Consider the following 25926-nt stretch of genomic DNA (forward strand, 5'->3'; position numbering starts at 1 on the left):
GTGAAGAGTTGGTTAGTTTTCAGAGAGCAGACACGAGGAGTAAAACCAAAATCAGGATCCAGTTCTCAACAAAGGCCACATCTAATTTTCTCAGAGTTGACAATGCTGAAACAGAAATTCTGTCTTTGAAATGATTGTTGGACATAATTTTGAGAGAAATAAAAGTGTATTTCTTGCCCATGCTAGTATGCCTTTAAGACTAAATGAGTATTGATGGGGTCCACACTTTGTTTAACTGTAATCTGTCCTAGTTGTTAGAAGGGATAACACTGGGGCAACTGCTCATCATCATACAGAGATAGATGGGAGAGCGATGAAGAAAGTAGTAGAGCATTAAAGTAATCGTTAAATCTCTGATGACTAGATTAGTAACAAGACTGTGGGGAAGGACGGATGGAAAGAAAAATAGATGAGAGGAGAAACAGAGGAACAGGTGTCATGGTATCATATGGTTTCTGATTACGCAAATGTGACACCGCCCAGGTGCTACTGAAAACACCATAAATGCCCAAGTTGCCATGAAGACAGTCTCATAGTAGCAGTGTAACCCACTCAAATGGAGGAGGTTCTTAACTCTCTCAAACATTAAAACATTTCTAAGCAGCTGATACAGCTGAGAGGCAGAAACACACTTTCCTTCCACTCTATCTGTAAGATAATACAGTTGTGACAAACCTTATTAATCTATGCTTGAAACGTTAAACAGACACTACTCTCCCTCTGCATTTTCACCATTTTCAATTTAACATTCGTTATTCACTGGTTGTTTATCCAAAGACAAACTTTGACATTCAAAAATTTCTTGTGATCTGGACATGGGCCACATGTCCAGGACAGAATCAGGTTTGAAAAGAAAACAAATACTTTTACATGTATTCATGTCACATGCTTCATTTGATTTGAAAAATAATCGCCATCATACAAATTAAGGTACATATGAAGGTTTTCTTGTAAACAAACAAAATTTCTGTTTACAATCTGTGTTACTAAAAAGCATTGTGTGTATCCTTGTCTAAAAAACATGCTGAATGCATTTTCTTCCTCATAAAACATCCACTGTTTTAACATTTCAAACTGTTAACATCCATGTTTTCTTCTCTACCTTTATTGGGGCATTGCTGTTTTTTGTGGCACATAACCACCAGAAGTCGATAAGTGGGTGAATGTGAAAATATTGGCTGGAATGTGTGTGTGCATGTGCAGACAAACAAATCCAGTCACTCCACAAGGTACCTTAAAGTTGCATTAAAGCTGCAGAATTGGCACCCTTGGGTGAAGCTGTGAAGTAAATTCCACTCTCAGATCGTCGTTCACAGCATCAGTTTGTGATTATCATTAAAATTAGTTTTTAGTGATGGTGTGATATAATTTACTGCATTTACCAGAAAGTCTTTCTAACATTGCCAAATGAATGTACCTGTACTGGTCGGGTTTTATATTTAGGGTGAGAGACCAATAATGAGTGTACTGTATGTGTGAGAGAGTGTCAAGCTGCATTGCAATCTGGTCTTTTCAGGTTGCTGTAAGTCGAGAAAAATGTGTCCCTGTATGAATGCTAGTAGAGCAAAATTATATATATATATATATATTACATTTATTCATTTAGCTGACGTTTTTGTCCAAAGCGACTTACAATTGCTATACATGTCAGAGGTCGCAACTAGGGGTTAAGTGTTTTTTATTTTTATATATATATATATATATATATATAAAAATAAAAACTACCCAAAATACAACTTAAACATGTATGTTAAGTTTGGTTACCACTGAGTTTGGATATTGAAATATTCCAATATAGCTTAAATATTTAATTTTCCTTGTTTTAAAGGATGCATTACAGTTAAGTGAGGTCATTTTCCAAAATCAGCTTTCTGCTCTAGCTGAGTGATGACACCAAATGGTTTTGAATCTTAATCATATCCACATTAATCATAATCAAATCTACATCACAGCCCTAATTATTTCCCAAACTCCCCTAAATACCATTACAATACTGATTTCCAGTATCCAAGGTATCCAGTCAAAAATATTATGATTTTTGATTTTGGCAATATCGCGCTGCTCTGTCCTGCACCTAGATGCTCGATCAAGATGGGTTTGTCCTCCCATGGAAGGATGGCTAATTCAATCAACTACTCTTCTGTCTTTCTTTTAACCCTCAAAAAGCAGTCTCTACCCATGGGGACAAAAATTGAGGACACTAGCCACCATCGGTTAGTGTGCATTCAGGTAAAAGCCCCCAACGGGATATAAAAACATTAAATACACACACACACACACACACACACACACTTCACATTTCCTCTTCCTCCTCCTGCTGCTTCTCATCCAGATAATCATCCTTTGGTCACTCTGTCAGTCTTTCTGTCTTTCATTTGTACCCTCCCACTATACCTCTCAGTCTCTCCACATCACTGCCAACTTCTGTAAAAATGACTCGGAAAAGGCTTGAAAATGGTGGTGATGATATACTGTAGATGCTCCACTCAAAGGCCAGTTAAACATCTCCAGATTTTCACTGAGGAGATATAAAGCTGCTTTCCCCTCTGCTGGCCTCACGTCTTCATCCCCTCTGTTAATCTTTTTCACGCTCTCTTTCTCTTTCTGTCTTCCTCGCCATAACATCCCCCAATTTTTGTCACTACTCTTCAGCCCCCTGAACAACACACACATTAATGCACAAACACATGGAGGTATATGTACACACAGGCATCCCAAGTCAATTTCATGGGACATATTTGCTGTCAGAGCCAATCAAGACAGTTTAGATGGGCCTGTATGCCGTATGGCTATTAAACGGTGGTCAAAGCGGGGTTTCGTAGGGTCTCAGAGAGTGTGGGTGTCTGTCTGCGGTAAAACAGCTGCACATGTTAAAAAGGGAAAGGGGGAATTAGAAGAAAGTGGCTGGAAGAAGAGAAACGAAGTTGGATGTGGGAGACTAAGGGGAAATGGGAGGAAGGCAGGAAGTTAAAAATAAGAGAAGGAGACAGACAAAAGAAGGTAAAAGATGGAAATAAATATTAGGTAATAGGAGCAGGGCAGAGACTGGCATAGAGTGGTGGATACCAGTTGTGAAACAGGACACAATAAATTTTGGTGAGAGCTGTCCGTCTGGCTGGAGGTTAGTCTAAAGTTATTTTATTAACAGAACTTTTATGTGTATTTTCTTCTATAGTGGCAGAACATTTTAAAATTTACAAATGCATTTATTGTGGCACAATACCTTTGGTTATGGATGAAGTTATCTGTGATGCATTTATTTACAAAACATTTATTTATTTATTTCCAAATCTTAAAATCTAACTTTCTGGTCCAAAGGCTTTTGTGCATTTTCATACACCAAAACATCTATTACACTATTGCTCACAAGATACTATGCATTAAAAACATCACTTCAACACAGTTTATGATGTATGACTTAGAACAAAAAAATCTCATTTCGTTTTAATGATGGATTTCGACATGACTGGATTTCATATCAACAGTAAAAATACAGGGTCTTAAACTTCTTTCTATCCCGGGATCCACAAGTGAAATTTGTCAGAGTCTGAGACATGAGAGACTCGTCAGACACAGAACTGACCCACGGAGTGAGAAACACTTGCACTGAAGGACTTCCACATGGCTCTGATGGTTGCTGAGTCCACAGTAATCATTTTTGGAGAATAACAACCTGATATTCCTGGACGCAACAGCAGGGAAGAGGCAGGGAACAAACACACACATACACGCACACATTCACACACAGAAACATGGACTGTCAACATGCACGCGCACAGCTGCACGCACCCTTCAGTGTTTGAAAGAGAGTAAGATATAAATCACACTTCTGCCAGATGCAGCGATAAAAAGTGAGTGCGTGTGTGTGTGTGTGAGAGAGAGAGAGAGAGAGACAGAGAGAGGGAGAGAGAGTGTGTATACATATTGTGTGTGTTGATGTGTGTGTGTGTGTGTGTGTGTGTGTGTGTGTGTGTGTGTGTGTGTGTGTGTGTGTGTGTGGTGGTCAGTGTTTGTGGTGAGGTGCAGTAGAAAGTCTATTTAACACAAGGCATTAACTCTGCTAATCACACCCAGATGACCAGAAGCAAGCACAGCAGAGTGTGTGAGTGTGTGTTGTGTGTGCATGTTGTTTGTGTGAGTATGTGTGGTGAATGTATCATGATTACCTCTACAGAATATAAAGTTCTTCCAAAAAAGTACCATGTTGAGGTCTGAACATTCCCGACAGAAGCACCTAATTAGTCTACGTGTGTGTCCTTGTGTTTTCGTGCACGTGTGTCAACGTTAGTGTTTGTGGTGCCCCACATCCTGTAAACAACGAGCGTCACAACAAAGTGGTTGTTATACGGTCCTGAACTTTTGCCTCATCCAATGATTATCGGCATCTGTCTTTCTGTTCTGGTTCAGTCCCAACAGCAGCAATGATCGAACTCCAAGGGTAAAGAAAATATTCTAAATGATCAGCAAATTACAGGAAAACCTCAGTATATTGAGAAATATGCTTATTTGGTTTCTTGCTGAGAGTTAGATGAGAAGATTGACACAGCTTACATATCTGTATGCTATATTTGAAGCTACCGCCAGCAGCCAGCTAACTTAGCTTAGCACAAAGACTGTAAACGGGGAAACCAGTTGGCTGGAAACCTGTGGAGACTCCAGGAAGTTACTGGTCCCGAACAAGAAATGGTCAGACACAAAACTTTCTGTAAGCCTGTGATTAGTCGTTTTTAATCTTTGTTTTTTGAACAAATCATTTAGTGATTTGAAATGAGATACAGCACATTGACTAGTGAGCACTGGCCAGAGCCAGACTAGCTGTTTCCCATGTTTCCAGTGTTTGTGCTAAGATGAGTTAGCGGGCTGCTGGCGGTAGCTTCATCTTCAGGGTGCAAATATGAGAGTTGGTTGCCAATGAGAAGAAGAATGGATTTAATAGCTTAGTATCAGATATAATATGTCATCACGGTTTTTATGTGGTAAAACAGTCTTTCTAGCTGTCTCTTTGTGTAGCTGAAAGAACAAAGCCATCCTGCTCAAAGCTTTGCAATTCCAGCTGTGATTTACTGTCTTGGAATTTCTTGTCCTGGTTTCAGGTGAGAGTCACTCCTACGCCATCACAATTTTATCACTGCCTATCCCTGGTTCTACTGATCAAATGACAGGGCAGTCACAAAGCCACAGAAAGAGGTAGAGGCTGTATTTCTGAGGTGAATCAAACAAGCCTTTGTCTCCTGCCATTACCCACCCTTCTGCCTGTCTCTCTGCTTACCTATCTACCTGCATGCTAGTCCACTTTTTAGCCTGTGAATTAGTTGTCAGGTTGCCTGTCTTGGTATCTTTTTCACACCTGTCTGTGAGTGTCTACCTGCCTGCTCACCCGTCTTTCCGTCTCCCCTGCCTGTCTTCATGCTTGACCACGTCTGTCTACCTGCCTTTATCTCCCCATCTGTCTCTGTGCAACCTGACCTGTCCGTTGTCTCTGGTCTTTTTCAGAGCGTGACTGGTTGGCTGACCGACCTCTGGACTGATTACACTTACCTACCGCAGAGCAGCTGGGACGCACACACATGCATGCATACGCACACACACGTAAAGATGAATGCACAGGCAGATCATTCAGCCTTGCACTGGCTCTCAGCCCTGCTGAGAGGCAGTGCGAGGCTAACCATCCGCTCATCAGCTCCACAGACCTGTGAGTGTTCAGCACATGCAGTCTAATCTGATCTACTACGTATGTGCAAAAAGACCCAGCTCTGCAGGCAAGCCTGCAGTTTTTTCCTTATTTTTAGGAGCTTACAAAAGGAGGAATTTAGGAATATGACAACATACCAGCATACATTGGCTCATGTGCACACACACACAAACACACAAAGAGCTATAATTACACTATTACACCATACAAGGGAAAGTAGTGGAAAACCCAGAGACGCAGCAGAAAGAGAGGTGTAAATAGAAAACTGGTGACTCACATTCTAGTGGCTACACACCAGCCGCACACACTGAGAGAGAAAGAGCCAAAAACACAGGGTTCACCCACATGAAGCCAGAGGAAGCCATGTGTGTGTTTGTGTCTGAGTGTGGTGACAGAGTAGGATGAGTAAAGCTCTATTTGCCGTCACTGATGTTATAGTTACTGGACATGTTATCAAAAGGGGTTTTTGTTTTAAACGTTATGTTCTTTAAATGAATGAATGCTCTAACACACAGTCTCTCCCAGCCATTAATCACTCTGTGTTCTGCTACACTGTCCTATAATAGGTTCAGGGAGTGATGCTGTTCCCCAGGATGTGGCTAAGAGGAAACTTGTTTCCTTGTTTGCACAAAGTTTAGAGGCTCTTTTTAATTTGGTATAACACACAAAGTTTTCAGTGCCCTTTTATATCCGAAAAAAATGTTCTAAGTCGCACATAAGTATCATCCTTTCCTGTTTGTTACGATCATGCTAATTAATAATGACGTCAGTGCCAAGCTCTTTATCTTTAATATTTCAATTAGGCCTGAAACAAATGTTTTTTTATATATATTGATTAATTTGGATATTCATTTCACGATTAATCGTTTTGTCAATAAAATGTAAAAAATTGCTGAAAAATTGTTGTCGCAGCTTTCCAGAGTCCAACCCGGTCGTCCCAGCCTTTTTGTGTTTAGTTTACATGTTCTCCCTGTGTCTGCGTGGGTTTCCTCCGAGTGCTCCGGTTTCCCCACCATCAAAAACATGTTAGGTTCTTCAGTCAGTGCCATTGACCAGACACTGATATAGATATGGATTTGGTCCCCGGGCGCAGCACAGCGGCTGCCCACTGCTCCCTTGAGGGATGGGTTAAATGCAGAGAATCAATTTCACAATATGTATGTGTATGTGACAATAAAGTACCTTTACCTTTCCAATGAGACGTATCATTTTACAATGATATTAAACAGAGTAAAAGATGATATCCTCACATTGAAGATGCTGGAAAAGCTAATGTTGTCATCTTTTCTTGAAAAATTACACAATTGATTATCAAACTAGCTGCTGAAAGCAAATTTGTTCATTTTAAGAAATCATTCCTTTCAACATTGAGTCTTAACAACCCATTAATTCTTAAAGTGAGTGAAAGTTCTGACTATTGGAGTGAGTTACTTCAACGTGTTTGCACTATTATAAACTATAAACTATTTGTTTCAAGATGTTGACAAACAATCATCAAACAAATCAGGTTAATATAGCATAAGTGGAATCGAAATATTTTAATAACTTCACTTATTTTAATAAATAAATAAGACACTAAATTTACTGTACAATACACCAAACAAAGTGGGATTATTTTTTTCTCTTTCTGGATTCTGGAATATTTTTTCAACAGGAAAGTGTGTCTGTTTGAAGATATCAGCAGGTAAAGTCAGAAAATCTAAAGTCTAACCACACCATGGATTTCAACTAATGCTAAGAGAATGACAGAAAACAAACTCACACAAGAAATTAAAGACACTTTTAAAAATGAAATCCAATAAATGTCTGGCCTATTGCTACCTCCCAGTCAGTTGCCAGTCATTTCCAACGCTGCTGTTTGATGCTCAACATCTGACTACTGCACTCCACTTCATAAAGTTTAAACCAAATGTTCCCTTTCTCACACCTCTATTCCAGAACCCCCCCACACACCACACACACATGTACATTGCACTGCTAGAGAGTCATCCAGGGGCCGCCCTCATTACCCAATGCACAGGTGCCGGGACTCTATTCTAGATGGACAAGACCCAGACCAAACCTTTGTTTTATACATGAACATGTGCAGTCCCACACATACACACACACGAATACATACACACACTTTCTTCTACACATCTCAGAGCCACTGGGGCTAAACTCTGTGGTTAATGGCTTTCCCACCCACTACACAGTGTGCACATGCTGAAGCCGTTAACGATAAGTGGCTTTTCAAACTTGGTAACGTCCTAATGTCCCCGTTAATCTCACATTCCTCACTACAAAGGCCTCAGAATATGGGCCAGTGATTTCACTGAGATGAGTAATTTTATCAACTATTATAAAAATAGTAACTTCACATTTTTCAGGGTACCTTTGGCCCTCTGAGTACTGACACAGGGCAACTTCATTCTGCACAACATCAAAACATTTGTCCAAAACTTTTGATATAAAACAATATTGGAAACAACTTGCTGTTTCAGGCTAGCTTACTCTTATTCATTATTTAGGCAGCAAGTGCTCCGCTGTGCTTTTCTCCTCTTGTCTTCACCTCTTAGCTGATCTGCCTAATCTAAAATCACTGCACAACATGGCATTGAGTGGCCACTGTTTCTGTCAAGACACTACAAAGAAAAGAATAGCACTTTTTATTAAAGGATTTGGATGAGAACAACATAATTGTAATGACTATATACTGTGTTTCTCCAGTAGGAAATTCAGCTCTTGACAAGAGTAACAGAATTAAGTGACTATGAACTATGAATGGTGGCTTTCTGGTGTGGCTTTTCACGAATCAGACCAGAGAATAAGAATACTTTTTTTGATGTGTCTATGTTTTAATAAAGTTTAATGATGTAATTTAAAGTTGATAATGTATGTGGTTACATGCATCATTGAGAGTAGACACAGCCATTTGTGCATACTGCTAAATGTAAAAATTCACTGAGAGATCATTATGTCTGTATATTATGAGAAAGTAATTTTCTAGGTCTATTCTAGGTCTATTTAAAGGTCTATCCTTCTATTTTATTTGACTATTGACTGCACCTGATTGATTCCAGATGCCCATTCCTATTCCCAATTCTGTTAATTTCACACTTCAATATCCTCCTGTAAAATATGTTAGGGGGAAAGGCCTATGAATATTAAAGCAAATATATAAGTTCAAATAATAAAATACCATTAAGCAAAATGAGGTTGTGTAAGAGTTATTAGGTACCACAGACACCACTGATCCCACTAAACTTTAAGGATCAAGGCTAATAAGAGTTGTAGCATGCAGTATGTTGTAAACAACGCAGGCAGTGATTCCAACTGTAAAAATACAGAATATACAAGTAATGCACATTTTAAAGCATTATCTGTTGGGGTCATACACATGTTTAAATATACATTATATTAAGTATCACAGAAATGTAATCAGCGCTTTAAGTGTCAAATAGCATAAAACTCCTCAATCACGGCCGTCTGTATTTTTATTTTATGACTTATAATTTATTTTGTATGCACTGGTGGTCATGTCGACCACTGACTGGAGGTCGTATTTGACCTCAGGTTCGGTAAATCCTTTTTAATAAGGGGTTGTGGGTACCTGGAGGTGTCTGAAGGCAGCGGTTAGTTGGGTCATGTGCAGAGTCAGGCACCTGGACGTGCATCTAGCGCTGTTGATTTTCTCCTGAACATCCTCCTGCTCCAGTGAACTCCTGCGGGCGCGAGTCGCCGCCAACAACGCGCACAGGAGCACCACACCGGCCCGACAAACTGGCATTGCACCGAAAAGAAATACGAGGAAACGAAATAAGTGGGCACAGAAATTAAACGGCAGACTTTTTCTTCCTCGTGTCCGGCTCGTCAGCGTCCTTCTCTCGCGACCCTTTAAGTTCAGAATGAAAACATCTGAGCGCTGCTCCTGTCTGACTAAGTGGAGCAGCTCTACCCTCCTCGCGGACACTCCCACCACCGGTACAAGTGCGGCCACGCGGAATTAGAATGGTCTTCAACCTTATAATCCTTCTCATCTTCCTCATCACTTCTGCGATTTTCATCACTTATTCCTCCAATTAATTCTACCTCTTATCATCAGCATTATTATCACTGAAACAATCACTCCCATTAGCCTACCTGTACACCTGCAGCTATTTTCATTATCTGATAACCACTATCATCACCTTGATCATAATCACCCTTAAGCTACCTCCTTCAACTTTATCATTATCATTTTCATTCTTTTTCTATTATGTCATTGGTGCTCATGCAATTGAACACTACCACCACCATCATCATCATATCATCCTCTGCCTTCATTACTCACTCACTCACTCACTCACTCACTCAAAGGAACACTCCAGCTACCTGTGCACGTCATCATTATCTTGCATGCCAGCGCCAACTTCACCACCATCATCATCACCATCACAGGTGCTCAAGGGCCCTTTCACTGAGATCATTTACATTCCTGATTAATTCTCAAAGCTCCCAAATATTAAGACCAAGTTATCCTAAAAAATAATGTGATATGTAATTTTTTTTCTATATGTCTACAGATCAGCACCCTGTAGTGAGGCGACTTTGACCTTTTTGGGGATGTCACACTTGACACTTGAATACAACAGAGCCATAGTTATTAGTGCTATCAGTAACACCTGTGCTTTTCCTGCTATTACAAGTCAAAATGTCCGCTGTGAAAAAGGCACACATTTTGATTCGTGTCATCATCATTACTGTCACCAACACACTGATCTCCAAACACCATTATCATCACTGTCATCTTGCATACCAGCATAATCATCAGCACTATTTTAGAATGATGATGATGATGATGATGATGATGATGATCATCATCATCATCATCATCATCATCATCATCTCCATCATTATCAATGTCATCAGCACTGTCACCCTCACCTCCATCATCATAATCATCATCATCATCTTGGTCATTCTCTTCATCATCCTTATCATCATAAACCAACATACCAGCAAATTTAAATCAACACTGTATCATCATCTTCTTTGTTTTCTCTTGCTTCACATGCGATTATGCATCGTCACCATAATCATCAAGTTTATCATCCTTATCCTTCTCTTCTTCATCATCATCCTCACCTTCAACATGATGTTGATCTTCATCATCTATCATCATTATCACGGTCATCGTCATTACATCATCATTTTCATCCTCACCGCCTCACTTTCACCTTCATCGTCATATGTGTTTTCTTTTGCTTCACTTTTATCATCTTAATCTTCATCATTTTCAACATAATCCACATGATGATCATAATTACCATATTTATTTCCATCATCATCGTCATCATCATCACAAATAAACAGATAAATATAGCAATTATCAACTCAATGAGTTCTGAAAAGTTAGGAGCATTTTCTAGAAGATCAAACTGCTGCTATAAATAGATTAAACAGTGCAGTGAAGCAGGAGAAGGCATTTATACCCTAATGGCTTGCATGGCAGGCTATTGTTTGGGGTCTATTAACACTTTTACTATTACTATTCTGACAAACAAACTTCCCTTTATAGTCTGGGAATTCTCTCCAGGGGTAATTATTAGAGCAGACTAATAAAAGACCATTTATTAATGGGAAAGGTTGAGGTAGGTGTCTGTCACAGAGCCAGTCAGTGTGTTACTCACCACTTTTTGACAGGAACTGCAGAGCCAAGCGGGGCTTATTAGATCCAGGACTAAGTCAAGATGTTTAGGACACATGGTTGACAGCACTATTTGTTTATATGAAACTGTAACACAGCAGAGGAGTCATCTCTGTTGGCAATGAGATGTAGAAAGAATAACCTATTTGATTCAGGGGAAATGGAGACATATAAATATTTAGTACTGGCAGGACTGTTCTTGGCCCTGCAGTAAAAACCAGAATTTTCATTCTGTCCAAGGACTGCATACTGTAGGTTCGTATAATAGTCTGGACCTGTGGTTTCCAAACTTATTGGCGTTTTAGAACCCACAACTAACATATCTAGGGATGTAACTAATTATGGTTTTTGATAGTTTGTCTGCTAAAATTTCCCACAGCCCCAGGTGATGTATTTACGTGGCTTGTTTTATTCAACCAACAGTCCAAAATCCAAAGAAATATAGTTTACTATCATATATCAAAAGAAAAGCATCAAAACCTGACTAATTGATGATTAAATAATTGTTCAAGATTTTAAGAAATTAGCTACTAATACTTACTTGTGACCGAATTGTTACATTTTTAGGCCTTTTACAGACCTAAAGGGATAACAATGTTCCGTATTTCACAAAAAAAAAGTAAACATTATCTTGGGATCCTTAAAGGACAGTACTCAGACTTGACCTGATCAAAACTACTTTACTTATGTGCTGTGAAGCCATACTATGTGTATTAGACATTGGGTTCAAAGGTGCGTGCGTGTGTGTGTGTGTGTGTGTGTGTGTGTGTGTGTGTGTGTGTGTGTGTGTGCGTGTGTGAGTGCACGTATGCCCAACCTCAGAGGACCTAGTCCTTAAATCAGACAGCATAAAATCAATTCTTAACATACACACACACACACACACACAGATGCACACACAGTAGTTGCCCACTATCTAAATGACCAAAAGTATATTTTCATATTGTCACAAAACACCCTGCTCAGGTTTCTGAATAAACCATTAGTGGAGCAAATACCCTCCCCAACACATACTCAAACATCACACAGTTTCACACACTCACACACACACACACACACACACAACAGAAGCATTCACCGTCTGTCCAAATCTGCTCGTTGATTAAAGCCAAATGTCTTTGAATTGCCTGGAAAGAGAGAGAGAGAGAAAGAGGGACAGAGAAAGACAGAAAGAAAAAAAAAGAAAGAAAGAAAGAAAGAAAGACAAACAAACAGACACAGATATCTGGTTGAAAAATTATGCTATAATCTCAGCTCATAAACATTCAGTGGAAATCAGCCAGAAGGTGCCTGAACACCAAAGGATCTGTCTTTTATTCTTCAAATCAATTCTGTACTTCAATCTTTAAATGTGATCTTAATCAAAGCTGCTGCAGCAAACCTCAAGGACTAACTTGATTTTCACCCTGATTTTATACATTTATTATGGTCTCTTATCCTGACAAATTTCCAAAATCCTGGCTATAGCCCTGTGTGCAAGCTTGTTTTGTCAAGTATGAGTGAATGAGTTTTGTGTGGGAAGTGATAGGGTTGTACTGTCTAGTCTTATTCACCAAGAATGACATAAGGACAGATTTCCATTTGTGTAATGGCTTCAGTGTTCAAAGAGAAGATCAAGTTTCATGCTAATAAGGGAAGCTATACTGCTACATGTAGCCCTCTGATGACGAAATCTTATGAACCGCTCTGTTTGACATCTGACTTCTGGACCATCATCACAACACACCACATAAACACATTTAATCACAACTAAAGCCAGCAGAATTAACCGTCTCTATGAACTACAAAACATAAAGGCTGTTTCCAATTTTAAAAAATAATCTTTATATATTTAACATGTCACTGATCTAATCCAAACTGTGTCATCTACTGAATCCCAATGCATTTAACTGTTTCTGTCACAATTCGTACATGTTATCATTCCTGTCTAAGATTATTGAAGTGGTCAGAGATTATTCCCTACAGCTGGTACTAGTCACAGGTCATCTGTCGGTCCAATGATTTCTATCACCTTCAAAGTCTTAAACAGAACTGTTTTTCAAACCATGGCCCAGCGACCTTAGTGCTGTAAGTGTGTCTAGAATATACACTGAACTACAGTGACACTATGTGGCATACAACAGCAATTGCAGTTTCAGTATTAGTTAAGACTAAGTTCATTTAATACCAGTGGTGGAGGAAATATTCAGATCTTTTAGTATAATCACTAGCACCACAAAAAAATAATCTGTTACAAGTACAGCATTGAAACAGTTACTTAAATATATGTATGTAAGTATAATCAGGAAAATATTAACAGTAAAAGTACTTAAAATGGTTCCTGTGACTGTTATATATAAAAGCAGGATTTTACTGTTGTAGGTGGCTGAGATGGAGCTCATTTTGTAGGAGACTACACCTAAAGATAAAAAAAAATGTATGGATTAATCTGCTGATTATTTTCTCCATTAATTGATTGATTGTTTGATTTACAAAAATTCTGTAAATAGTGAGAAATTTTGTTACAATTACCCAGAGCCCAAAATGGCACTTGCACAATGCTTGTTTTGGCCAATCACTAGTACAAAATTTAAAATTATATAAAAAATAATAACAATAATAATAGCAGCAAATTTTCATATTTGTGTCCCTGGAACCATGAAATGTTTTTGCATGAAAAAATGACAAATGATTATTAAAACAGTTTTTGTGCAGAAATCTTAAATTGTAAAGTAACTAGTAAATAAAGTTGTCAATACCTAAAAATTTGCTTAAGTAGGCCTACACTTGAGTAAATGTACTTGTATGTATGTTAAATTCCATCACACCATTAATATTACTACCAATTAATTCAAATTCAAACACAATTAACTGTGTAACCTGGACAGTCTTTCAGTAAGAAGACAGCATGTTAGCTGAACATACTTCTTTTTTTGAAATATGTCTGCAGGTAAGAATAGCGCTCAACAATAACATAATAGGCTGAACGCCTGAACAAGACCAACGTTAATTTTATGTTTCTTATTATACGCTTAACAGACTCAGTGGCATAGTTGTTGTCTGTCTTGTTGTATTGCTGTAAAAGCTAATATGCATTATATAATTGTCTGTGAGTGAAAAACTGCTGTCCAGCCAAATATATAACCTTGGTTAAAAGATTGCTGTTGCTTAGGAAGATAGATATGTAGTAAGTTAGTAAGCTGCTTCTTAAAGTGTGTTTGTGTAAATCAGTGAAGATCAACATCGAAGCGCGCAGATCTTGACTCCAGTCCAGTCTGTGGCGGCGATGTAGCAACTGTAGCAAGTGGAAGCTGAAATAGTAGAGTAGAAGAAGAAAAGGCGGAAGCGCAGCGGATGTTTTGGCAACTGTCAGCATTAAGTTACGTGGCTGGGATGTACACATTTAATCCTATGAATCGTGCTTTATACCCCTGAATTAATGTACGGGAACGTTTCAGACAGCAAAGAAGACAATTGATCTGTTGGCTACTGCTGCGTTTTTTTAAATTGTCATTTGTCATCAGCTAGCGTTAGCTTAAACGGTAACTTTAACATCTAACGTTAACTGTAGCTTTTGGTCGTGTGTCAATCAGCTCAACGCTTTATATTCTGTAGTATCATCTTATACATTTGTTTGATGTGGGTTTTGCTAAAACTTCACATATAGTCATGTCATTACGCAGTCCACCCTGTGTTAGCCCCAGTTTGTGTCTCACGTCGGCTAACACACAGAGGAAACTTAAGTGCCCACAATGATGGGCAGCGTCTGTATTAGTGTCAACCAACCACATAGTTAACAACTAGTTTGCTCTATTGAATTGGCTGTCTTAGCTACCTGCTACCTGTTTTATTAGAGACATAAAGTGGGACTAAGCAGTCCGTGTGACACCTAAAAATGCAGGTAACCTTGTAGACGGAGAATTGAATAAAAGTGATATTTTTATTTATTTTAAGTCCTTAGTTAGACCTTCCTAGCACACTAGTACATTTATATTTATGTCAATAGCCAAAGAAGGTGGTGTGTTGTTGAAGGTCAAAATTGGTCTGCAAGGATTTTCCATAGTCACTGAAGTCCATGTCTGTTCTTCAAAATCCCATTCATAGGAATGGCAAAAAAGAGAAAGCGCAAGAAGTTATCGTCATCCTCAAGTGAAGAAGATGAAAAGGTGAGTAGGCAATCAACAGTCTTTATTATTGTTGCTAGGGGTGAGTGATATGGATATAATCCTCTATTTCAGTATATCATATAGGTATCCAATTTTGCCATAAGACTATCATTTTACATCGTCTCACGTAGGTCTGCAACAGATTTGTCAGTTCTGATGGTTAACTTTCTCACCCAATCAACTCATAATTTTCTCTATAAAAAGACAGAAAATTGTTTAAAAAATACCCTGTTTTCCACAGCTGAAAGTGTCACATTCATATAGCTTGTTTTGTCTGGCCAACAGTCCAGAACCCAAAGAGACATTTGGCAGTTTTGCTTGAAAAATCACAAAGACCAACTAATCAGTTATCAAAGTAGTTGCACATAGATTTTTTGTTGATGGCAATATTGATGAATCAACTATTTTTTTCAGCTTTAGTCTCACCGTCTATATATATATATAAATATATATATATACACATACATAGTCATATGAGACACCCCTAATTGTTTCTGTCATCAAGGTTTACTCTGCACTCACAACGAACTGTTCACACAAGATTTTATGTTTTCCATGTTTTCAGGTGTCCAAGAAACACAATGTAACCAAACATTACAGACGTGCCAAGAGAAAGCAAGATGTGAAGAGTCAGGAGAGGTTAGATACAGTATTCTTGACAGTTAACAACTAATTAATGTCAATATATAGTTAATGTGTTTTTTAATGATCACTGATGGTAGTATTTCTTCTGTTCTTCTACATGTAGCTGTGCAGCAAAACAGGAAAATTGTGCTTTTCCTACCATTAAAGATATCTCCCAAAGCACCCGTCAAATCAAAAAGCCTGTCTATAAACTGGCAAAAACACAAGACAGACCAACAGACCAGAAACCTGTTAATGATGAAAAAGACTGTACAAAACCAAAATATTCCTCTGTGCCATGCCATGGGGGAAATTGCTCTACTAAAGCAGAAAATTATATTTCAGGGAAAGATAATACTGCCAGTGGGAGTAAGATTGTGGAAAGGAGACCTTCAAAACCCTTGAACGCCAGCAATGCAGGTGCAGTTCCTCAGAGAATAGAGGAGACGTCTAAATGCAGCTTAGATGAAACCACTTCCCAAAGGAGCCCCTCCAAATTAAAAAAGGAGCTAATGAGTCCCAGTCTGGTTTCTGCTAAGCAGAAAGAACAAGCACAGATTGTACAGAAGAGGAGGTACAGAGCTGATGAGCCACCAAGGAATGGAAATGATAGCAACACTATCAAGACCAGGGAACTATGCAGGATCTCCTCCATATCCAAGAATTCTACACAGCAGAAAAGAAGGGAGCTGGTCAAGGAGATGTGCCAACGGCATCAAGAAAATAAGCTTGAGGCTGAAAGGAGCCTCAAAAAGGAGTATAAAAAAAGTCTCTCTACCATAAAGCAGTCTTCCACTTCAGTCAAGCAAACTACGTCCGTTAGTAGTTCAAATGTGATGAAGAATATCACTTCAATCCCTGTGAATGTCATATCAGTGTCACATAAGACAGCTAAATCATCGTCTGCTCAGCAAACAATATGCTCTCTCGCATCACCTCTGCCTCCTAATTTTAAGATACCAAAAAAGGTTCAGCCAAGGCCAGTAGATGGCACCTGTATGAACAGTGATGCTATTTCTACAAACAGAAATCCCAAATGTGGAACTGAGCTTTCAAGCTCTGAGGCTAACTCCATGCAGGGAACTGTCCAACAAGCACACAGCTGTTCGGATGTTACCACTAGTTTTTCCTCTCAAGGACAAGAAAAGAGGTCATCCTTGTCAGGCAATCTCCCAGCTACATCCGATACAGTCTCTGAACCATGTTATGACCAGGTAATAAAAAGCATCAACCAATTAATATGAACAAGTCAGTGTTTGTCTTTCATTTATAGCAAATTTTTTTTTACACCTTTACAGAAATAACTTCTAAGGAAAGTATTTTGTAAGCTAGTATATTGAAAATACATCAGTATGTTGTTGTTGCAATGGTTCAAAATGTTAGAGAGGGTGATTGTATTGTGTTTTCTTTTAAATGTGTTTTTCTGTAGTTGCAAGTGGTTGAAAAGCTTCATCTTGCCCGCTCTGAGAAGAGACTAGAAGTGAATGTAATGCAAAGCTATGGGACACTCACCTGTATGGACATAGACCCACCAGAAGAGGGAGCTGCAGACACTCACTGTAAGTTTTACTGTTTGAGATGGTAAAACATGAGACAGACAATTTTGTACATGGCCTCACATTCTGTGTGATATACATGATTGTGGTGCATTATTTGAATAACTTTTGCTTCTGAATGACACATCAAGATATTTAAAAAATAAGATCCAGTCATATTATAGCAGTTTAGTCTGTGGTTTGGTGCTGCAACAAAATTACTTAAATATAAGATTGAAGATGCTCAAATCAAATTAGATTCTTCATGGTTTCTGGAATTAGTACTCCAAAAAAATTTGTAATCAAGATTAAACAGTAACCCCACAGAAGATGTGGAAAAGATACAAAGGAACAAAGAAAAAAGTCGTGACAACATTTTAGTTAATAAAAAAACATTCTGAACACTAACCATCACCCTACACTATACATTCACTGAAATTGTGCTGTGTACAATTTAATTAATTTTATTCGGTTGCTAAATTTTGATAAACGACAACAAACAATAACTAAACATGAACTTGTCTTTTTACAGGCGAAGAATCCCGTCCGCAAGACCTAATCCTTGTTTTGGACACCAACATTCTGCTCAGTCACCTGGATTATGTGAAAAAGATCATATCTCACGGACTTGGAGGTGTTTATTTATTATTATAATACTTGGTATTTCTTGGTAATGGTAATCTAACTATGCAGAGCGGAGAACACGTTAACAAGCATCTGCTCACAATGAATTTTGTCACAGAATCAATAGATCATTATCATATGGACATTAAATGGTAGAAAACATAATAACTTTTCCGCATTTTTCAGATTTACATGAGGACACTTGTGTTATGAAATATCGAATCATCATTACTTGCTTTTTCCCCACATCATGTTCTCTTAGCCCTGGGCTTCCCTGTGGTCCTGATCCCCTGGGTGGTGCTTCAGGAGCTGGATTCCTTAAAAAAGGGAAGAGGCCTGTCAGGTTCTGTGACCCACCTGGCCACACCTGCAATCTCTTATATTTACAACACTTTGAAGAGCCGGGAACCACACCTCTGGGGCCAGTCTATGCAGCAGGCCGCTGAGAGCAGCAGTGAGTGCTGATTTAAGGAAACTATGGGAATTTTCATTGCATTGAAAGTGGTATTAATTTATTACAACCAAAGATGGAACCCAAATGTTAAGGGTGTTTATTGCTCCATAACCTCAGATTTCTACTGGGGAATGTTGTTGGTGTTATCTTAGACAATAAACAGGATGGCTGAGCAGGCTAATATAAATGTCACCCTTGGTTACAAAAGAGCACACATAAACATTACAGAAATTGCATCCAAAACAATAAGCGTTAAAGGGGAAAGATTTTGTTTTTAGCTTCCTCTGTGGCTAAAAGCATCACAGTAGAATAATCTATCCTTCATATCAACAGACTCCAGTCCTTGTGGGATTTTTGGCTTTAAAAACTAAAAGAGTTTTGTTCTGGTCACTGATTTCTAAATTATTAAGATGAGTTTGCATGATTTATTTAAATTTTTTTTTGCAATGGAAGCCAGTATTTTGGCGGTCTATTAGTGAGCATGGCCTTTCTCTAATTTATTCTGTATAAGTGTGAGATATATATATATATATATATATATCATTCTGTGAATCAGTAAATGCCTGACTTTTTACTGCATGAATGATCTGCACTTACATAACACACACACGGAGTTGCCATGCAAGACATTAGACTTCCCATCATGAGCAACTTGGAGTTTGGTGTCTTGCCCAAGGACACGTCAACATGTGGACAATGATTAGTAGACAATCTGCTCTAACTCCTGAGCCACAATCTTCCACTTAACTGGTCCTCCTGAATTCATCATCGTAGCATACATTGTGTACATCTGAAGGGCAGCTTTCACAGTGGTATTGAGTGGATCTCTTCAAAAAGGAGATTTAGCATTATCTGGAAGTATTTAGACACATATCGAAGTATTTAGTCAGCATCTCGTGTATCTCTTGAAATAGACCTGACAACTCCGTCTTGTGTTCTTCATCTCTGAATCTTTCTAGTCTTGAGGAGAAAAAGACATGCTGTGTTGTGTTGTACAGTGTGTTAGCACGTTTAACAGGAGCTATCAGTATCATGAATTAAACATATTCCTTTAGCCTTATATGGACTGTCACGTTTCTCTCTGTCACTCTTGTCTTCCTCTCCCTTCCTCTTTCTCTTTGTACCTCCTTGTCCCCAGATGGTCTGAATGCTGAGAATAACGATGACAGAGTGCTGCAGTGCTGCCTGCAATACCAAAGTCTGTACCCAGAGTGTGCTCACATCCTATGCACGTGAGTTCCCCCTCCCCCCAGGGTATACTGCTGCTGCTGCAGAGTGTGTGTCCTCTGCAAATAATGCACATGCATGTGACTGTGAGTGGGTCCAGCCAGATAGTTCCAGTTGGGGTGAGAGAAAGAGAGGGCCAGACAGAGTAATTGGGCAAGAATAGATGTGCTGAGCAGGGAATTCTAAGGGATTTTTTGGTTTACATAGTGGAGTGAAGTGGCCATAATGGAGTGGCCATTGTTGTTTCTCTTTATTTTTCCTTTTGATCTATTTCTTCCACTTTTTCCAGATGCAGTTATTGATCATTTTGCTAAATTAAAGGAGACATTAATGGGCAGACATTGGATTAGTGTTGCACAGCAACACGGTCAGATAATTCACGATTCTGTGTTAGCCACCACAGTCCCAGGCTGCTTAAAAATAGATCTGATATATCTATGTCATGTGATATTTTGTTTTCTTAGATGCCATATAGAATATATATATAGCCTGATTAAAAACATGTTCTCTCCTCTTTCCTCTCTAGTAATGATAAGAACCTATGCAGTAAGGCCCTCCTGTGTGGGTTGAAGGCCCTCAGCAAGAATGATTTGGAGGCAGAGGTTGAGAGTTCCACACATGGCTTTCGTTCTCTGCAAAACATTAAGACTTCCACGCTGTCTAATGTCACCCCTCAGGTCTCATCACCAATGCTTAGCAGAAGCTATACACCAGTCCAGCCACATAGTCAAGAGACAACAGGCCTTTCTGTAGGACTCATAGCGAAAGGTGAGCCAGGCATTAATGTGTTTCTTTTGCTTCTTGCAAAACAGGAATTTACTTGGCATATTCCGTCACAGTCTATTAGTTAACATCAAATACCGTCCATGCTTTTTCCATGTCAGCCCATAACTTCCACATTTCCTTTGTTCTTTGCTTCACTTCAAGTCCATTTTTCACAAGTGTTCACTTTTTAACAGTTTTAACAAGCTATACACATACATTATATACTCTTGTGTAAAGGATAGCTGCTGTCCTACTCTTTATTCAATATGTATGTATCCAACTGATTACAGATAACAAGAGGCTGAGCAAAAGAGACGATGAAGAGAAGACAAAATGGGACCTCAGCAGATGTCTTTCTGAACTGGAAGACTGCCTGCGAGAGGTGCTGTCTGACGTGTTGGAGGTAGAGATGAAGGCCGCCTATGACGAACTCTGGCTAGAGGTAAAATTGTGGTTTGGAATTTCACTTTATTTCTTAGACTATATTTGAATTACTGTTTCTAAATGCATTTAAAACATGAAGAACTAATATATCAGTTCTCAATTCATGAAGTGATTAAAAGCGTGTATTGGCTTTAATCTTTGCATGAGGTTATGGCACGTTGTTGGTCATCTTCAGATTTATATGTTGGAAATGGATGAAATCTCTTCTTGTGTGCTATACAGGAGTCTAGGTAGCATATAGATAGGCCAGATTGACTTTGAACCATGCAATATTATATATTTTACATGGTGGTTGTTTACTCTGTTGTTTTCTGTTAACAGATAGTTTATCTAAAACCACCCTGGACTTTACAAGATGTCCTGCAGTGTTTGAAAAAGCACTGGATTGCTGTCTTTGGACACATTGTCCCACGTACGAAGCTGCAAACGGTTTTAAATCTCATCGGCTTCTTTGACTCAGGTATGTATGTGGAAGAGGGGGCAGTGCTTTCGTGTATTTCAGTGGTGTTCTAATGAGCCCATATAAAGTGTTTTTTCTATGAAAAACAAACAGATTTTGTTTAATTATATTTTAACCTATTAAAAATTAATGGTTTTTAAACATTTTTAGTTAACTGAATAATTGACTATATATATAAATTGATGTCTAAATGTGTAATAAAAGCTAGGGAAAAAAGTTATACACACAGATAATGCATAACACTGATAATAGAGGATCATCTGGTCAGGCATGTGTTAGTTACTGGAAACTCTTGTCTGTCTTGGCCATAGTCCAAACACCTAAACACTCAGTGTACAGTCGTACAATAACTTCAGAAATGTAACCAAAATAACATGTATGAACTTGAGATATACCGTGACATACGAGAGCATAGAAATTCTATGGAAACAGCCAAGCAGAGCTCCCTGAGGTGATTAATGCAAAGATATTCTTTTTTTCCACTGTAACTATAAGCTTAGCATGTTTGTCCTTTTATTCTTGTGCGGACAGTGGTGTTGAGGTACTGAGTCATCCCCCAGATAAAACTCTTACTCAACTAGGGTATGACGTCTGCCCTGCACTGCGCTAGAACCCTACAGAACTACATAAAGAATCAGGTCATCTGCTAAAATGGGGCATTCAAATGTGTGTCAAAAAGATGCTGAGTCTCCTACGGCAGCACTTCTTGCTTTGGATCTCGTCACTGGCTCTAATTACACTATGCTTACAATGCTGTGCGTGTGTCTCTCCCTATCATTAAATCTCTCTGTCCACCTGTGCGGGGGTGGCTGCTACAACAGTGGCACAATGCTTTTTAATCCCTCCAAGCATAGCTAAAACAATGGAGTTTTGCCCTTGATCTGTGTATCCTTGGTAGACTAACATGAGTTTGGATTTTTTGGTACCACGCAGCCTGGCTCTGTGCCTACACTGTTGGAGGAGGAGGAAAGGAAGGAGTGATAGGATGTATATATGTGAGGCTAAGAACAAATCTAGGAGTGGAAAAATACTGCATGCAGTGCAATGTTCTGCTCTGCCTTAAGGAGGCTGTGAGTCTGTGTGTAGCTATACTTGTGAGTATAACAAAAATAACAGTGTATCAGGCAACATGTTGAGGTGCAGTACACCTGCATTCGTGTGTACATACTTGTGTCACTGTAACGTGTGTTTTGTGTAAAGGTTTTTGCAAGTCTCAAAACAGAGTTGAATGTAAGACATGCACACACAAGCTCACAATCAATCTGAGCTGACATGTTTTTGGCCACAGTGTCTCACCGCCTTGCTGTTTTGTTTTCTAACTTTGTATTCACAACAGTCCTTCTCACAAGCCTATCAACACAAAACATCATCTCATGAAAAAGGTGTTTGTTGCTCATGTAGCACCTCTTCCCTGTCGCCTAGGTGTACTAAAACACTATCAACTCAGTGTATACCTTTAAGTAGAGCCCGACCAATATTTTTAAGACCGATTCGATTTTGATATTTGGCATTCTAAAATCCGATATTCCGATTTATCAGCCTATATACTCTTTTTTTATTCTTTTCTGAAACACACAACATAAACAAAGATTATCCCTAACATTTGTTAAGTAAGTTATGAGACCTCGCTAAGATAACATGACATAATGCAGTTTTAAAATAAACTTGATTATGTTCACTGATTGCTGTGTTCTGTGGTGGATTTGTGGTGTTCCACACACTTGTGTTGCCAACAGGAGAATTGCAGATTTCCCTCTGGTAGACAAACGATAAAACGTGATAACATGATTGATTTTTATCGGCTGTTATAAACACAGATACTGATTTATCTGCAGTTAGCTTATATCGGCCGATAATATTGGTAAGCTGATATCGCTTGGGCTCTACCTTTATGTGCATCTATTTGCATCTACCTGCACACATCTCATTGCTCATATGTATCTCTCATGTGTTTACTTAGGTAAAACAGTGGACTGTAGCACAACCTTAGCAGCCCTCCAAGAAGCTAAGGAGCTTGTGGAAGCATTTGGAAGAAGTTCAAGCCATGTTCCCAGTGCCATCTCCATAATGGACAATATTTTCAATAAACTACAACCACAGGTCAGCTAGGAGTAGTTCTAGGACTGCACTCTGTAGAAGCACAGAATTACACAGATATTTTCATACCCTGTTTCTGTCATGTATATACTCAGATTACCCTGAGAGGAAGTCTATTCTATTTTATATTTGAAAGAGCTGATAATAACCACAACTATTTAGAGTAATATTTTTCAATTTATATAATTGCTAAAACTGTGTGTATGGGTGTGTAGGGGGAATCTCCTGCCGGTGATGTTCTCATGAATGATGATGATGATGATGAAGACAAACAACACACTTCTGCTCAGGTCTCTCATCAGGACGTGTGGGCTCTTTTTGAGAACATCTGGTCCAATGTGTATCAAATGAGGTGGGTGTAACAGGCATTTGATTGATGCAGCGCTGGCATGATTATACTGCAGAAAAAACTTGATGTTAATGTGTTTTTACAGATTCTTCACAGAATGTCTTGATTTTTTTTTTTAAAGGAGCAAAGCACTTTGTTTTCACCTGGACTTTATATTGCCTTACATTCAAAAGTTGTTGTTGTGCAGTCTCTTCAAACGAGAACAGTTTAGAAGATGCTTCTGCTAACTGAAAATATTTGCAGGAACAAAAAAAAACCCACTTCAGATGTTGTTTATTTTAGTATTGATTTTGTTTTTATTTTTTTTATTCCACTAACCCTTTAGGTCATTTTTTCTGTCATGTTCCAGCTTGGAAGTGTTCAAAGCTCTGGGCTTTGACCCGCACACTATGCAGAGCGTTCAGCCAGTGGGAGGTCCTCCACCACCACAGGATGCCTTAGTCTGTTTGCACAAACTGTCCTCCATGGTCTCACAGCTGCTCCAAGCCTTCAGCAGGTATCTCAGCCCACTCATATCACTCCCGTCAGTCTAAACACCACCTAACTTTCTGCTTATCTGCCTATTCACCATTATACCGTTTATATTCAGTCTACTCCTTCTGGTCATTTGTGTTAATGTTTTTATATTTGCAGCTATGCCTCATGTACTAAACTTGCCATTCTGAAAACTGTATCCATATATAAAATGTGTTACAGACTTAAACCTTGGAGGGCGGTGCATAATATGTTTCTTTTAATATGTTTAAAGAGCAACTCCTGCATCACCCTCCATGCTGCAACACCCTAATCATCCCTACTTGTCCATCTTCACTAAACCCTCTGACTTAACCTTTTTTCGTGCCTTCATAGATCTGCCTTACCTTTGCCTCAACAGCCTGTCCCTCTGAGAAGCCCCTTTAAACTGTCCTTCACCTGTCTTTAACCAGCCCATTCCTTCCTGTGTCCTGATTATGTGTGCGCTGTATCCTCTCATAGCTCTCAGGCCCTATGTGGCAGGTTGTGATGATCAGGCTGTAATCTGCTTGACCTTCTACCTTTGCCTTATCATCTTTCCCATGACACAACAGACAGCTCTACACTGTAGCACTGTTTAGTTTCTCACCGTGCCTTCGAGAAGAAAAATGCTAACAGTTATCCCTGGGACGTCTTCACGGAGGAGCAACAAAACATCCAACTGTTCAGAACTCTTTCAGATCCATTACAGTTTTTTTCAATTGCTAAGATGCAGTGGTCAAAACTGAAGAACTGAAGAAAACCTTTTCAAAACTCTTCACACAGTCTGCATTACCAATATGCATCCTGGCCAAACAGTTAATCTCACCTCCAAAAGTCACTCAAACCACCAAAACACTTCATATAAGCCTCAAAATAAACTCGTTCAGCCAAAACACTGGCAACAATACCCATTCAGAAAGCATACATTGTCACTCATAACACACTGACCTACAAAACACTAACAACAGGAAGCATTACGTATTGGCACATTTGTTGAACTTTTATCCTTGAAATGTGACTGATATTTTCATATAAATCAGTATTTCATTATAGAATACAGTTGTTTTCAGTCACTTTGATACATTTCTCAGATCAGAATTGGAAATTCTACTTGTTCAACTTCCACATCATCGCTTGTGCACATCATACGTAAAAGCAATTTCTCAGTCTTTTGAGAAATTGCCAATTGCACATGCTTTAACACATTTATAAAATTATTATGTACATTTGTCTGCTGTTTCCTACATTATCAATTGCTTACTGTATGTCATGTTGATCACAATGTATTACAGTATACTGGTTCTTTGTTGAGAAGTCTTACCCCCCCCCCCCCCAAAACATCTCTTT

The 25926-nt window shown here is 38.8% G+C and overlaps 2 protein-coding genes across 9 annotated transcripts in view; one reads left to right on the forward strand and one right to left on the reverse strand.

Moving 5' to 3' along the window:
• Positions 1-17749, reverse strand: part of anos1b (anosmin 1b) — a 56392-nt gene extending 38643 nt beyond the window's left edge. Inside the window, exons 1-2 of one of the 4 annotated variants that reach the window (XM_046049158.1) lie at positions 17642-17685; positions 12439-12487 (exon numbers count right to left, since the gene is read on the reverse strand). Coding sequence is in view for 2 of the 4 variants with exons in the window: in XM_046049154.1 (XP_045905110.1) it covers positions 9285-9461 (177 nt within the window). In the remaining 2 variants the exon portion in view is untranslated. Of the gene's footprint in view, positions 1-9284; positions 9462-12438; positions 12488-17641 lie in introns of those variants that run through there. The other 3 variants (XM_046049155.1, XM_046049157.1, XM_046049154.1) reach the window with 3 other exon arrangements.
• swt1 (SWT1 RNA endoribonuclease homolog) overlaps positions 14669-25926 on the forward strand; it is a 28257-nt gene continuing 16999 nt past the window's right edge. Inside the window, exons 1-14 of one of the 5 annotated variants that reach the window (XM_046049149.1) lie at positions 14669-14881; positions 15444-15505; positions 16071-16144; positions 16254-17343; positions 17559-17688; positions 18197-18298; positions 18551-18742; positions 19881-19974; positions 20496-20737; positions 21025-21176; positions 21500-21638; positions 23599-23738; positions 23951-24087; positions 24410-24580. In XM_046049149.1, coding sequence (XP_045905105.1) covers positions 15446-15505; positions 16071-16144; positions 16254-17343; positions 17559-17688; positions 18197-18298; positions 18551-18742; positions 19881-19974; positions 20496-20737; positions 21025-21176; positions 21500-21638; positions 23599-23738; positions 23951-24087; positions 24410-24580 — 2723 coding nt within the window. In that variant the 5' untranslated portion in view covers positions 14669-14881; positions 15444-15445. Of the gene's footprint in view, positions 14882-14904; positions 15241-15443; positions 15506-16070; positions 16145-16253; positions 17344-17558; positions 17689-18196; positions 18299-18550; positions 18743-19880; positions 19975-20495; positions 20738-21024; positions 21177-21499; positions 21639-23598; positions 23739-23950; positions 24088-24409; positions 24581-25926 lie in introns of those variants that run through there. The other 4 variants (XM_046049153.1, XM_046049150.1, XM_046049152.1 and 1 more) reach the window with 4 other exon arrangements.

The sequence above is a fragment of the Micropterus dolomieu genome, linkage group LG05, assembly GCF_021292245.1.
Source record: "Micropterus dolomieu isolate WLL.071019.BEF.003 ecotype Adirondacks linkage group LG05, ASM2129224v1, whole genome shotgun sequence".
NCBI classification, from domain to species: Eukaryota; Metazoa; Chordata; class Actinopteri; order Centrarchiformes; family Centrarchidae; genus Micropterus; species Micropterus dolomieu.